This window comes from Eubalaena glacialis, chromosome 16, assembly GCF_028564815.1.
Source record: "Eubalaena glacialis isolate mEubGla1 chromosome 16, mEubGla1.1.hap2.+ XY, whole genome shotgun sequence".
NCBI classification, from domain to species: Eukaryota; Metazoa; Chordata; class Mammalia; order Artiodactyla; family Balaenidae; genus Eubalaena; species Eubalaena glacialis.
The window spans coordinates 78,787,204-78,800,780 of NC_083731.1; the positions used below are offsets into that span (position 1 = coordinate 78,787,204).

Consider the following 13,577-nt stretch of genomic DNA (forward strand, 5'->3'; position numbering starts at 1 on the left):
TCTAAACCGAGCTTTTACTGGCTGGGAAAGGAAGTCTTATGGGGTGAGGACTCCGGGGATAAAGAGTTAGAAACAGGATCACAGAAAGTCAGGTCTGCTTAGCTGTTGAGGCTGGAACACGCTGCTGGTTTGGGGTCAATTCCCTCTTATCTCTGTCTTTTCTTCTGCTGGCCCCAAGGTACTGGCTTCTAGTTAGAAGACATGTTTCCTTCCCTCCTTCTTTCCCTCTCCCTCTCCACAGCTCCTCAAGTCACTACTCACTCGAGCCTGGAGACCGTGGGTAGGAACACTGCCACTCTGATAAGTAGGTGATCTTTGACAAAGTAATTTACCTCACTGAGTTTCAGTATAATTCTCATTTCAGAAGACTTTTTGAGGATTAAAAGAATATTTCATCTGAAGCTCTAGCACAGTATTTGACAAATAATAAACAATCAATAGATGGCATAGGTTATAAGCACTACTGCCATTATTTTATCTTGGTCAGCCGTCATATTGGGATGACTCAGGACCACCACTGGGATACGGGGTATGGTGACTAAGATTAGGGTATCCAACCTCCTGTGCAGCAGTTGTCAGCTGTAAGTCTTGGAATGAGGAAAGCAGAGAAAAAAACTGTAAGCAACTACACCCTGGAAGAAAGGAGAATGTCCTAGCCTCATCATGTAACTCTTTATACGTAAAAAGAGGTATAAACGGGGTGCTGTCTAGAGTAACATTCCACTTACTAAGGGAGGGTTTTGTCACTTCACGTTTGAGTACCAACTCCCACATCTGGAATTGATCAAACAATGGCCAGTGAAACCTGAGGTAGAAGACAGTCACTCTCCTCCAAAGCTATAAAGTTTACACTTCCCCTAGGGCCTCTGTTAGCACTCGACTGACTCTTGTTTATCATAAGGCCTTGATAAGTTTGATTGTCTGATTTTGTAGACTAGAGATTATAAGAAAAATTCGAATCACTATGGCCATTAAAGGAAAGTATGATGAGAGCTAACAATCTAAAGAAGAAAATAGAAAAAGAATAGATATGGAATTATATCACTTCACAGAATAATGGGTACTTATGATAATAAAGAGAAGTTTCATCCTTTGTATAAGAGGGTAGAAAACCAAATAGTAATACATTTTAGAACAACAACCACAACAGGGTTCAAAAAAGTTCTCACTTAGCTATAAACATCTAGAAACTTCATTTATTTGGTAAGTTTATTTAGCTGGACTGCATTAGTACCCAACCTACTAGATGAATGAAGCACTGTGATTTTTCTGCAGGTTTAGTCAAGACTGTACAGTCCTGCTTGTTCAGTTTATATCAGTAATAACTATCTGATAATTTCTCATCCATAATAATCATCTTTCCCTACATTAAAAAAATTCTGTGCATGATGCTGCCCTGGGGATTTGTGTTTAGAAACACAACTGCTTTTTCTTTTTCAATCAGGCATATCATTAATAAAATTACTAATTCTGGGGGTGTTTAAACTTTTTCATTAATGAGGAACACAGAAGTTGTATCTATAATGAATCATTACCTGATGTTTATTAAAATATATCTAAAAATGTTTTAGCATCCAATAAACACATGAAGAGATTCTCAACATCATCAGTCACCAGGGAAATGCAAATTAAAATTGTAATGAGATATTACTTCACATCCACAATAATGGCTATAATAAAAAAAAAAACAGACAGTAACAAGTGTTGGTGAAGATGTGGAGGAACTGGAACAGTCATACATTGCTATTGGGAATGTAAGATACACAGTCACTTTGCAAAAGAGTTAATTTCTTAAAAAGCTAAATATAAATTTACTACATGACTCAGAAATTCTACCACTAGGTATATACCCCAAAGCAAGGAAAACACATGTCCATATAGAGACTTCTATGTGAACATTCATAGTAGAATTATTAATAACAGCCAAAAAGTGGAAACAACTCAAAAGTTCATCAACTGATGAATGGATAAACAAAATGTGGTATATCCGTACAGTGGACTATCATTATGCAAAAAGAGGAACAAAAACTGATATACGCTACAACATGGATAAATCTCAAAAACTATGCTAAGTGAAAGACGTCAAACACAAAAGAACACATATTGTATGGGTCTATTTAAGAAAAATGTCCTGAAGAGGAAAACCTATGGAGAGAGAAGGTAGACTAATGATTGTCTGGGGCTGGAAGTGGGCACAGGATAATTCTGGGGCAAAAGAAATGTTCTAAAATTAGATTTTGGTGATGGTCACACAACTCTGTAAATTTGCTAAAAATCATTAAATTGTACAAGTGAATTTTATCACAAATAATGATTTTTTTAAAACACTCATAAGGTAGTCTCACTTTACAGCTGAGAAATATGAGAACCAGAGATACTCCATAATTTACTCAGGGCAATGAAGCTAGTAAATGGCAGAGCTCAGATTCAAGAACCAGGAAACTTTTAAACCCCAAGTATTCTTTCCAATATAACCACCTGGCATTTATTAATTGTTAGCAGCCATATAAAAACCTGTGTTTAATCAGAGCAAGAGAAAATTTGGTCCAACAATTTTTGTTACTTTGCCTGCCTGAGTGAAGGATTCATTTCGTTTCACTAGTTTGGACCTAACTAGACAACATGCTAAAATCATTAAGATTATTACCCCATGTGATTCATTCAATCATTCATAACAGCAAATATCTGGTGACTAACTACTCTTGCAGGCACAGTTCTTGGCTCTAGAAATATACAGTGAAATGATGTGACTGAGAGACACATCTCAGACACAACTCAGTATGTAGTGGGTTCCAGGGTTGAGTTTGTGGATCTGGTATCCTTACACTGATATCATAGCCAGTATTCAAGTATGTAAGGGTATTGTGATAATAATAAACAACCAGTTCTAAAAATAAGTATAGACTGTAGAAGTATGCATCACTAAAGTATAAATCCTTCACATTAAAAAGATAAATTGAAGAGATAATCTATTGTTCAAGAAGATGGTGTGAGATTATGCCATATACCTGAAAGTGCCAATTTCCAGATTGAGAAGTGAGAGAAATCCTGTATAAAATTTATGTACTACATGATACTACCTCAGAGGGAGACTAGATTATAGATTATCTATACAGTAACTTTAAACATAGGTCTACTGTCTCAGTACCAGCTTTCTAAAATAAAGTGTATTAAAAGTAAAATATTTCTTGGAGACAGAAAAATAGCTCTAAAATTGAAGGGAGCATGTGACTGACAGTGACAAAAAGAGACATAAAATGAGGGGTAGAAGAAGGAACCACATATTGTATGATCCTGTTTATGCGAAATAAACAGGATAGGCAAATCTTTAGAGACAGAAAGCAGATTAGTGGTTGCCTAGGGCTGGTTGGGGGAATGGGGAAAATGGGTGGGGGGAGATGCTAAAGGGTATTGGGTTTCTTAATGGGGTAATGAAACTGTTCATAATTGACTGTGGTGATGGTTGCACAACTCTGTGAATAGACTAAAACCCACTGATTTTTTTTTTCTTTACTTTAAATGGTTGACTTGTATGGTATGTGAATTGTATCTGTGTGATATATGTGAATTATACAGCTCTTACTAAAGAAGAGACTGAGGGATATGTGAGGTCCACTGCAGTATGTGGACCTTATTTGGATTCTAATTCAAATAAATAAGCTGTCAAAACGAAATAAAACATATTTATGGGACAGCTGGAAAAACTGGGAGTGAAACAGGGTTAAAAACATATTTGGGGTCATAGGCTTTATTGATATAATTCCTCAATTGGCCAAGAACAATAGTACACTAGAGACGTTGTTTGGTAAAGTGGTTCATTTCCATATACCGTAACCCCATTGAGATTAAAATCTCCTTAAATATGGATAAAATATATTAAGATCTATAAAATAACCACATGCAAACATTCTATTTACACATTTTCTATTTGAACACCCAGACATCTGTCATACAGATTTAAAAAGTAATGACATTTTCTATCTAAGAATGTTTACAAGATGGGTGTTCTCTTAGTCAAGTATATTACATTTTAAGGTATGTTTCACAGCTTATAATTTCCTACATACAAATATGTTCTAAATGTATATTATTTTGTTTTGAGTATTTTATGAGTGAAAAAAGAGTGCAGATTTAGCCAATAGACAAAAATAAGGAATGGGCATTAATTTCGACCATTTTAGAATACATTAGTCAACAGATGCTCATCTGATTGTCTTCTCCTAAGGGAGCAAATATAACTGAATTACCATTCCTTTATTAGTCCTCATGAAAGGAAAATCCACTCTACAATAAAGAACTGCTGTCAAAAGACAACAGTAAAATGCTTTCTTTTTTTTTCTCAAAAATTGAGCCTTGTATTTATAGATGTTAAAAGACAATTTGTTAGTAGCTGAAAACTAAACTACAGAATATTTTTTACTTCCCTGTGACTGCTCAAGCAAAAACAAAATCGCTCTTACCATCCTGTTGATCCGTACAAAGTCTTCAGGTTTTTTTGCCCAAGGGGGAAGATCAACATCATTTACCACCACTTCATCTTCTCTGACTCCAAGATTATATCCATTACTGTTGACAAACATCTCCGGTAGGTAATAGAACTCTGGAATTAGTTCCTGCCAGGAATAAAAATGTAGCATATTAAACCATTTTAAAAATCAGTTGAATGGGGGCTTCCCTGGTGGCGCAGTGGTTGAGAATCCGCCTGCCAATGCAGGGGACACAGGTTCGAGCCCTGGTCTGGGAAGATCCCACATGCCACGGAGCAACTAGGCCCGTGAGCCACAACTGCTGAGCCTGCGCATCTGGAGTCTGTGCTCCGCAACAAGAGAGGCCGCGACAGTGAGAGGCCTGCGCACTGCGATGAAGAGTGGTCCCCGCTCACCGCAACTGGAGAAAGCCCTCGCACAGAAACGAAGACCCAACACAGCCAAAAATAAATAAATAAATAAATAAATTTTAAAAAAGAAAAAAAAAAATCAGTTGAATGAAAGTATTAATTTATAACAACTATAAACAGAATTAATTTCTTTACTTAAATTCAATATTTTATTACTTAGTTCCATTCTTTATTTAATTTTCTTTAGATAGGAGTCTAGGAAAAGAGGGCAAACATTTTTCTTGAACAATATGTTTGATAATTTATGTTTATAAGATTTTCAATCTTATCTTGTCACAAATTAGTTAAGAGAAATGGGTTACAGAATCAACAATATTCCCAATAGTATCAGTGAACAAATATATAAAGCTATACCTACAAGTCTATGCTGTTCAACAAACTTTTCCAAATGCTATTAATAAAATATCCAAATTCGAAAAAAGTTGTTGCCAGTATTGGTTAAAAATCATGTAATGTCTTCTACTTTTCTTTTTGACTCCACTGGCAATTACAATACATGATTTTTATGAAGAGACTCATTGTTTTATTTTATAATTTGGCATAATAAATTGTTTTTATACCTACCACTAAATACAATAAGAGATGATATGCAATATAATAAGTTTAAATATTTAATGCATCCCACTTGAATACTAAGTTCTTAACTTCAATGCAAAGATAACTTGTGTTACTTGTATGTAAGTATGGCATTAACAACTGGGTTCAAGGCAAACTTGTGTTTGATGCACGTCTAATATTGGTTTATGTAACTTTAGAATAAATATGATACAGGAATGAACTGACCTTAAAAATTTTAATTTGTTGTCCTTTTTTAAAAAAAAAAAACAAAACAACTTGAGGAAATGAAAACAAAAAACACGGTAGTTTTATGTTTACCATCAATACTATGAAAAAATACTGATCTTTTCAAATATCAAGATGAGGGTTAAATTAACTTTATTTGTGAAAAGCATAAGAACATTTACTTGTGTAACATGTCTGACATAGATGGCATAGTACCCGAAATTTGAACCTCACTTTGGGATACATAGTGATAAATAGAAAAGCTAAAAAATAAACAACCACCCCCACCAAAAAAAAAAAAAAAACACCAGACACTGAGGTCTTCAAATAAACTGGATTCTTCAGCCCAAGAAAAGCATACGCAAAAGTGTTCCCTTTATCAAATTACCAATGGCATTTTTCACAGAACTAGAACAAAAAATTTTACAATTTGTATGGAAACACAAAATACCCTGAATAGCCAAAGCAATCTGGAGAAAGAAAAACAGAGCTGGAGGAATCAGGCTCCCTGACTTCAGAATATACTACAAAGCTACAGTAATCAAGACAGTATGGTACTGGCACAAAAACAGAAATATAGATCAATGGAACAGGAGAGAAAGCCCAGAGATAAACCCACGCACCTATGGTCAACTAATCTATGAAAAGGAGGCAAGAATATATAATGGAGAAAAGACAGCTTCTTCAATAAGTGGTGCTGGGAAAACTGGACAGCTACATGTAAAAGAATGAAATTAGAACACTCCCTAACACCATATACAAAAATAAACTCAAAATGGATTAAAGACCTAAATGTAAGGCCAGACACTATAAAACTCTTAGAGGAAAGCATAGGTAGAACACTCTTTGACATAAATTGCAGCAAGATCTTTTTTGACCCACCTCCTAGAGTAATGAAAAAAACCAAAAAACAAATGGGACCTAATTAAACTTAAAAGCTTTTGCATAGCAAAGGGAACCATAAACAAGATGAAAAGACAACCCTTAGAATGGGAGAAAATATTTGCATATGAAGCAACTGACAAAGGATTAATCTCCAAAATATACAAACAGCTCATGCAGCTCAATATCAAAAAAACAAACAACCCAGTCCAAAAATGGGCAGAAGACCTAAACAGACATTTTTCCAAAGAAGACATACAGATGGCCAACAAACACATGAAAAGATGCTCAACATCACTAATCATTAGAGAAATGCAAATCAAAACTACAATGAGGTATTACCTCACACGGGTCAGAATGGCTATCATCAAAAAATCTACAAACAATAAATGCTGGAGAGGGTGGAGAAAAGGGAACCCTCTTGAACTGTTGGTGGGAATGTAAACTGATACAGCCACTATGGAGAACAGTACGGAGGGTCCTTAAAAAACTAAAAATAGAACTACCATATGACCCAGCAATCCCACTACTGGGCATATACCCAGAGAAAACTGTAATTCAACAAGACACATGCACCCCAATGTTCACTGCAGCACTATTTACAATAGCCAGGACATGGAAGCAACCTAAATGTCCATCAACAGATGAATGGATAAAGAAGATGTGGCACATATGTACAATGGAATATTACTCAGCCATAAAAAGGAGTGAAACTGGGTAATTGGTAGAGACGTGGATGGACCTAGAGAGTGTCATACAGAATGAAGTAAGTCAGAAAGAGAAAAACAAATATCGTATATTAACACATATATGTGGAATCTAGAAAAATGGTATAGATGATCTTATTTGCAAAGCAGAAATAGAGACAAAGACGTAGAGAACCAACATATGGATACCCAGGGGGAAAGGGTGGGGGGTGGGAGGAACTGGGAGATTGGGATTGACATATATACACTATTGATATTATGTATAAAATAGAAAACAAATGGGGAACTCTACTTAATGCACTGTGGTGACCTAAATGGGAAGGAAATCCAAAAAAGAGGGGATGTATGTATATGTATAGCTGATTCATTTTGCTGTACAGTAGAAACTAACACAACATTGTAAAGCAACTATACTCCAATAAAAATTAATTTAAAAAAAAGTGTTCTATTTATGGGTTCTCCTGCTAAAACCAACATTTATCTGCTATAGCATAAGTGTTTATCTTAGCAATCCTCTGTGAGAATTTGATCATTATCCATTCTTATGATAACAAATGTGAACCATAGAAAAATATAATCATGTTTATTTTCTCCAGCATTATGGGAGTTTGAACAGATTTGTGTAAATGAATTTTCTGGATAAGCAGAGCTTAGCTTTTTAAGAATCATAATTTTTCTTCTATTTAAACCATTTAAATAGAAATCTCTCTAAAACCCATTATATAATTCCCTGATATTTATTTATTCATGTAGTAAAGTTTGAGTACCAGGCATTGTGATGGGTACTAAGAAAACAAATAATGAACAAACATGGCCTTACCTTTGAGTAATTCATAGTCTGGTCTACGGGGCAAATGTATAAACAGATGGTTATAATGCACAACAATAATAGCTGTGAAAGTATAAACAAAGCACAAGGGAGCAGAGAGGACAGAGCAGGGAACTCTGGGCAAGTCAGAAAAGATTTCACTGGAGATCAGACATTGAGTTCAACCACGGCTAAGATAAAGGTGGGGAAAGGGGCAGGGGGACTGGCAGAGAGTATTATCAAGGAGTGGTACAAACCGAGTATGGGTGGAGTGTAGGATATATTGGGGGACAGATCAAGATGGGGCGGAATGAGATGGTGGGAGGTATATGGAGTCAGATGACGAAGGAAGTTTTATGCCAATCTAAGCTCTTTGGATTTTGTCTTATTGGCAATGATTTAAAAAGAAAGAGCTATTGACATGATTACATTTATTTTAAAGCAAGACACTGGCTGTCAAAGTAAAGAATGAACTGGAGAGGGGAGAGACTAGGTATATGTGTGGGTGGGGAGGGGGAGAAGGGGAACCAGCAGCAGCAAGGAGAACGGGAGGGAAGAGGGAAGGGAAACTGTGGCCATGTTGAGTAAGGGGACATATTGTGGGACTGTACCAGGGAGGGCCATCTGCAACACACGTGAGGATGAGTAAACAAAGATGTGGACCCGGGGATGCAAAAAGGAGAGGGAATTAGATGGCTCATTCGGAGAGGCAAATATATATTAATAATAAACTACGTACAAGACATCAAGGGCACAAGGAACTGTGGGAAAGGAGAACTACAGTGAAATTAATATGTTAATGTAAATTTTCAGTGACTTGAATGTGAGGGGGCAATTAAGAAGGGGCTAAAAGAAAAACTAATAGGTAAACAAGCATTCTTATTTGCAGATAATGATACAGCTTAGGTGGTGGATAAACCAGGGGCTAAAGGGTGCTTCAGCAACATCTATCAGCAATGACTATCATGAGTTTGACTTCTGGGCTGGGTAAGCATGACAGTGTATATACCATGTTGCACTGAGGGGCCAATTTGGTAAAGGTGTGTGGTCACTGATTAGAAGGTAGAAGTAAAGTATGATTGCTATGCTCATTTATTTGTACTCAATCAGAAATGTGTAACTGTTACAGACTGAATATTCTATTCCTCCAAAATTCAAATGTTGAAACCCTATCCTCTAATGTGATGATATTAGGAGGTAGGGTGTTTGGAAGGTAATTAGGATTAGATGAGGTCATGAGGGTGGAGCCCTAGTGAACGGGATTAGTGTCCTGGTGAGAGTCCTGAGAGAGCTTGCTTCCTCTCTTTGCCATGTGAGGACACACAAGAACCTGTCCTTCTGTGAGCCAGGAGGCAGAGGCTCTCACAAGACACAGAACCTATGTGGGCACCTTGATCTCGGACTTCCAGCCTCCAGAACTGTGAGGAACCCATTTCTGTTGTGTATAAGCTACCTAGTTTATGGTAACACACAGTAGCCTGAGCTGACCGAGACAATAACCACAAAATTTTCTTTTGATCTTGCTCTCATTGCTTGGAAAAACGTGGGAAATTAGTATAAGATGTAGAGAAGATAAAGAACATTGTTATTTGCACATTACCCATTTTATATATGACACTGAGTATCAATAGCATCCCAAATGGTCCAAATTGGGGAGAGGAATGTAAGCTCATGCAGTTGCTCCATGGAGAGGGGGATTTATGTGTAATAAGCTCACATAAGTCAGGGATTTCCCATCTGTCTTTCGTCAGTTATTTGTGTCCATGTTCTATCTCTAGAACTAGCCTATGTAAGCTTCCTTGAGGACTGAGAGGGATATACACCCACAGGGATATAGCAACATGGATTTATTTTTTATTTAGACAGCCCAAAGAGTTTCAGTTTATCTTCAAGTGTCTTGGTGCTCTAATGTTTTTCATATATATCGTTTCCCATTCTTTCCCGTGGTATAGGGGCATATAAAATACGTGGTTATTATTAACCTACTTGCCACTGTAATACTGTTTCACTGAATGTCATTAAATTAGACTCGCAAAGGCATAAGAAGCCTAGGATTTTATATTAATAACAGTTTGGGCAAAGCAGACTTTGAGCCTAATTTTGTAGGTTTATATTTTGCTAAATCCCCCACAGCTCTTGGTGCTATACTTTGTATGCAGCAGGTACTCATTAAATATTAAACTATTGAAGATATGAGATAAAATCATTTTAATATCACTAGAAATCTTCTGGGGACTATGGAGATGGTTGCAAGAATGCTTCAAGATAGGAAAAGAGCCAATAAAGTACTTTATTAAATAAAAGAAAAAGGATGCACCCAGAACTAAAATTTGTACCTTTCGAGAGGAAACTTTTGCAGCTTAAAAAATGTTATCTTGCTTATTCTAGTTTTGTTAGAAGGTTCAAAGGTGTAAAAGAGTTCAATTTAAATTTAGAAAAAGTTGGTTTTAACGTTGCCAGCAAAATTGTACCCAAACTGAAGAAGTGAAGGAAGCAAGTCCTTTTCATTTTAACTTAAGCTCTCCAGAAAGAAGGGGCTGAAAGCCTGCTACCACCAAGGAGAACAAAGCGAGGCTGAGGAACCTCTCCTCTGAGGGTTATTTAGAACAGCGGGAGGTGGGTGGGGACTTTGAAGGCTTGAATCGCAGCCAATCATGAAAAAGTAGGATTACCAGGGCCTTCGGGATGATCCTAAGTAAGACATTTTCTCCACTCCGGTCCTCATCTGGCCGACCAGAATGTGGTCATAAATTAGGGTGTTAGCTAAGATGTTGGTGTAAGCCGCTGGAGGCCTGACGTTTGACGGGAAGAAGAAACTCTCCCAGATTCACTCTAACAATATTTTTTGTTTTTTTAGGATGCAGATTTAAAAAAAGACACATTTTAAAGCAATATGAAGAAATTCCTGAAGTACAGCATATTTGCAAAGCCCCTCGAAGCTTCAAAAGACCAGAGCTGTAAGTGACTAAAGCAGTCTGAACCCTGAAGTCTTGAGCTGGGGAAGTTTAAGTTTTGTGTTTTTCTTGTTTTTTTTTTTTTTTTCCCTGAAGGGGAAGGAAAAGAGAGTAAAATCACAGAAGGTCTAGGGAGAAGTTGCTGAAACAGCAGAGTGGGTGCAAGTTTTTATGCCTCAATTTTATTGCTTTAAAATATTGTTTCAAATGGCATTTTAAATTTAAAGTTAGTATGTAAATACAGGGCATTCATATATAATTAATATTTACATTTATATTATTTAAAAGATTTGCTTATTCTAAAAAATTTAATGAGTTAAGAGAGTATCACCTCTGAGATTCAAATGTTATGTACAAGAAGATGACAATTACTGTATCTGGGCTCCAAGACAAGGAAATAGCTGAAATGTCACGACTGGCCATTCAATCTTAAAACAGCAGGAATTACTTATTTGTATCTTACTGTGTCACGACACTGTTCTAAGTACTTTACATCTTTTTCTTAATCTTCACAAAAGCTTCCTAAGGTATGTATCCTCATTCTTCCCACTTTATGGACATGAACACTAAGGGTAAGTAATTTTCTAATAACTACACTGCAAATAGGTGGTAAAGTCAGAAATCAAACCCAAACACTTTAGATTCAGGGTCCCTGCTCTTACATTCTCTATTTTTCCTTTCAAAACAGCAACCCACTCTGTATGACTTCATTCTGTTTTAATTTTCTGCACAGGAATTCTTCTTTTCTTTTTTAATTTATTTATGCTCCCGTGTCCCACTGTAACAGAAATCCCATCAACAAGGGATCTCACTTTCTCACCACTCAGTGGTAAGAATGGTGCCTGACATATAAAAAAGGTACTCAATACATATTTGTGGAATGAAAAATGAACAGATCATTACTATATATTTATCATATCCTGAACTTCAGGCATGAAATAGTGGTAAAAGGTTTTCAAACAGTATTAGTTAAAGCAGAGTTACCGCAGGGCTACCAGTTAGTCGTAGTGAAGGGGGAGGCTGTCAGGCTGGCAGTTTTGGGACTATCCCTTCTACCGGGGAAGTGCAGCTTTCTATGCATTAAAATCAAATGGTTCTGAGTTGAAATACAGACTTCTCACCAGCTTGGGCAAGTTTCTTAAACTTTAAGAAAAAACCAGTTTCTTGATATGCAAAATTGTGATGATGACAGCAACTAAATCACAGTGTGGATGTGAGGATTAAATGGGGGTAATGTGTGTGAAACAATGCATTTCATTGCTTTATGCAAAATACTTTTTGAAGCTATTATTTACTCTATCAACAAAGTTTACCCAGTATCAAAGTATATCCCATAATCAGTAAAAAAAAAAAAAAAAAAAAGCTCTGTCACTTTGGATATTTGTGTTTGAATGAACACCTATGTAGACATTTCAGACAATTTAAGTGTTTTACCAAATACATGGACTAGCTTACATGTTACCTAGGCTAATCAGATATATTTTTATAAGTTTTTTGCACTTCAGATTTTGGTTTTTCCAAATGCACAGTCAGACTGAACTGGATGTATAAACCAAACTGAAACTTACAATTTTTTAACATTAGTAACTTACAGAGTTTTTTCAACGATCCCCATAATAATCCCTCTCATCCTGCATGCTGTCTGGCATTTCCACTTTACTGTTCCTCCCATAAAGAGGTGGAGTCTATTTCCCTTCTCTCTGAATACAGGCTGGCTTATTTCAACACACAGAATGTGACAAAATGACATTTCAGGGCTTGCAGAGATGCCTAAGTCTTAAAAGAGGCTTGGCAGCCTCCATGGTTGTTCCCTTAGAAGTCACCATCACATAAAACTGTGTGGCTGCCTTGCTGGAAAGATTGTGTGGACAGACAGACAGGCCTGGACAGTCCCCCACCGCTCAATCAGCTCCATCAGCTCCATCATACGAGGCGCAAAACATGGGAGTGAAACCATCTTGCTTCTCTGACCCAGCCAAGCCTCTCCAGCTGTCACTGTAGCACAGAGGCGAGTGGTCCCCTCTGAGCCTTAACTCCCACTGCATGATTGTCAACAAATAATAATTGATGCTGTTTTAAGATGAGGTTTGGGTGATTTGTTACACAGCGATGGATAACTGAAACAGAAATGAATGCCTAGGAGTGGAGTCCTGAAGTAATAAAAACTTAAAACACGTGGCATTGGCTTTGGGACAGAGCAGCAGGCAGAGGCTGGAAGGACGGTGAGGAGACTGTTGGTGGGAGATCAGTATGGAAGTTGCTACTGGAAGCAGGAGGAAATCAATGCATGATAACGTAGTGTGGGATAAACTAACAAGACTAGTTCCTGCAATCATTTCAAAGACAGAAAAAGTACTGAATGAACTTGTGCTTCTGGTTAAAGGTATTTCCAGGCAGAATGCTGAAAGGGACCTCTGGTTTCTTTCAATGGTATATGAATAAGGTATTATGAGCTAAGGAAGAAACTGCTCAGATTTAAAGCAGTATTTAGAGAGACATAGGGGCCTAGGACAATCTTGTCAGAGTCTCAAAATTAAAAAAGGTTC

General features: G+C 36.8%; 1 protein-coding gene across 8 annotated transcripts in view; it reads right to left on the reverse strand.

Moving 5' to 3' along the window:
• NBEA (neurobeachin) overlaps window positions 1-13,577 on the reverse strand; it is a 629,474-nt gene that overhangs the window by 51,293 nt on the left and 564,604 nt on the right. For all 8 annotated transcript variants that reach the window (XM_061171071.1, XM_061171076.1, XM_061171075.1 and 5 more), the window contains one exon: window positions 4,461-4,613. In XM_061171071.1, the coding sequence (XP_061027054.1) occupies window positions 4,461-4,613 (153 nt within the window). The remainder of the gene's footprint in view (window positions 1-4,460; window positions 4,614-13,577) is intronic.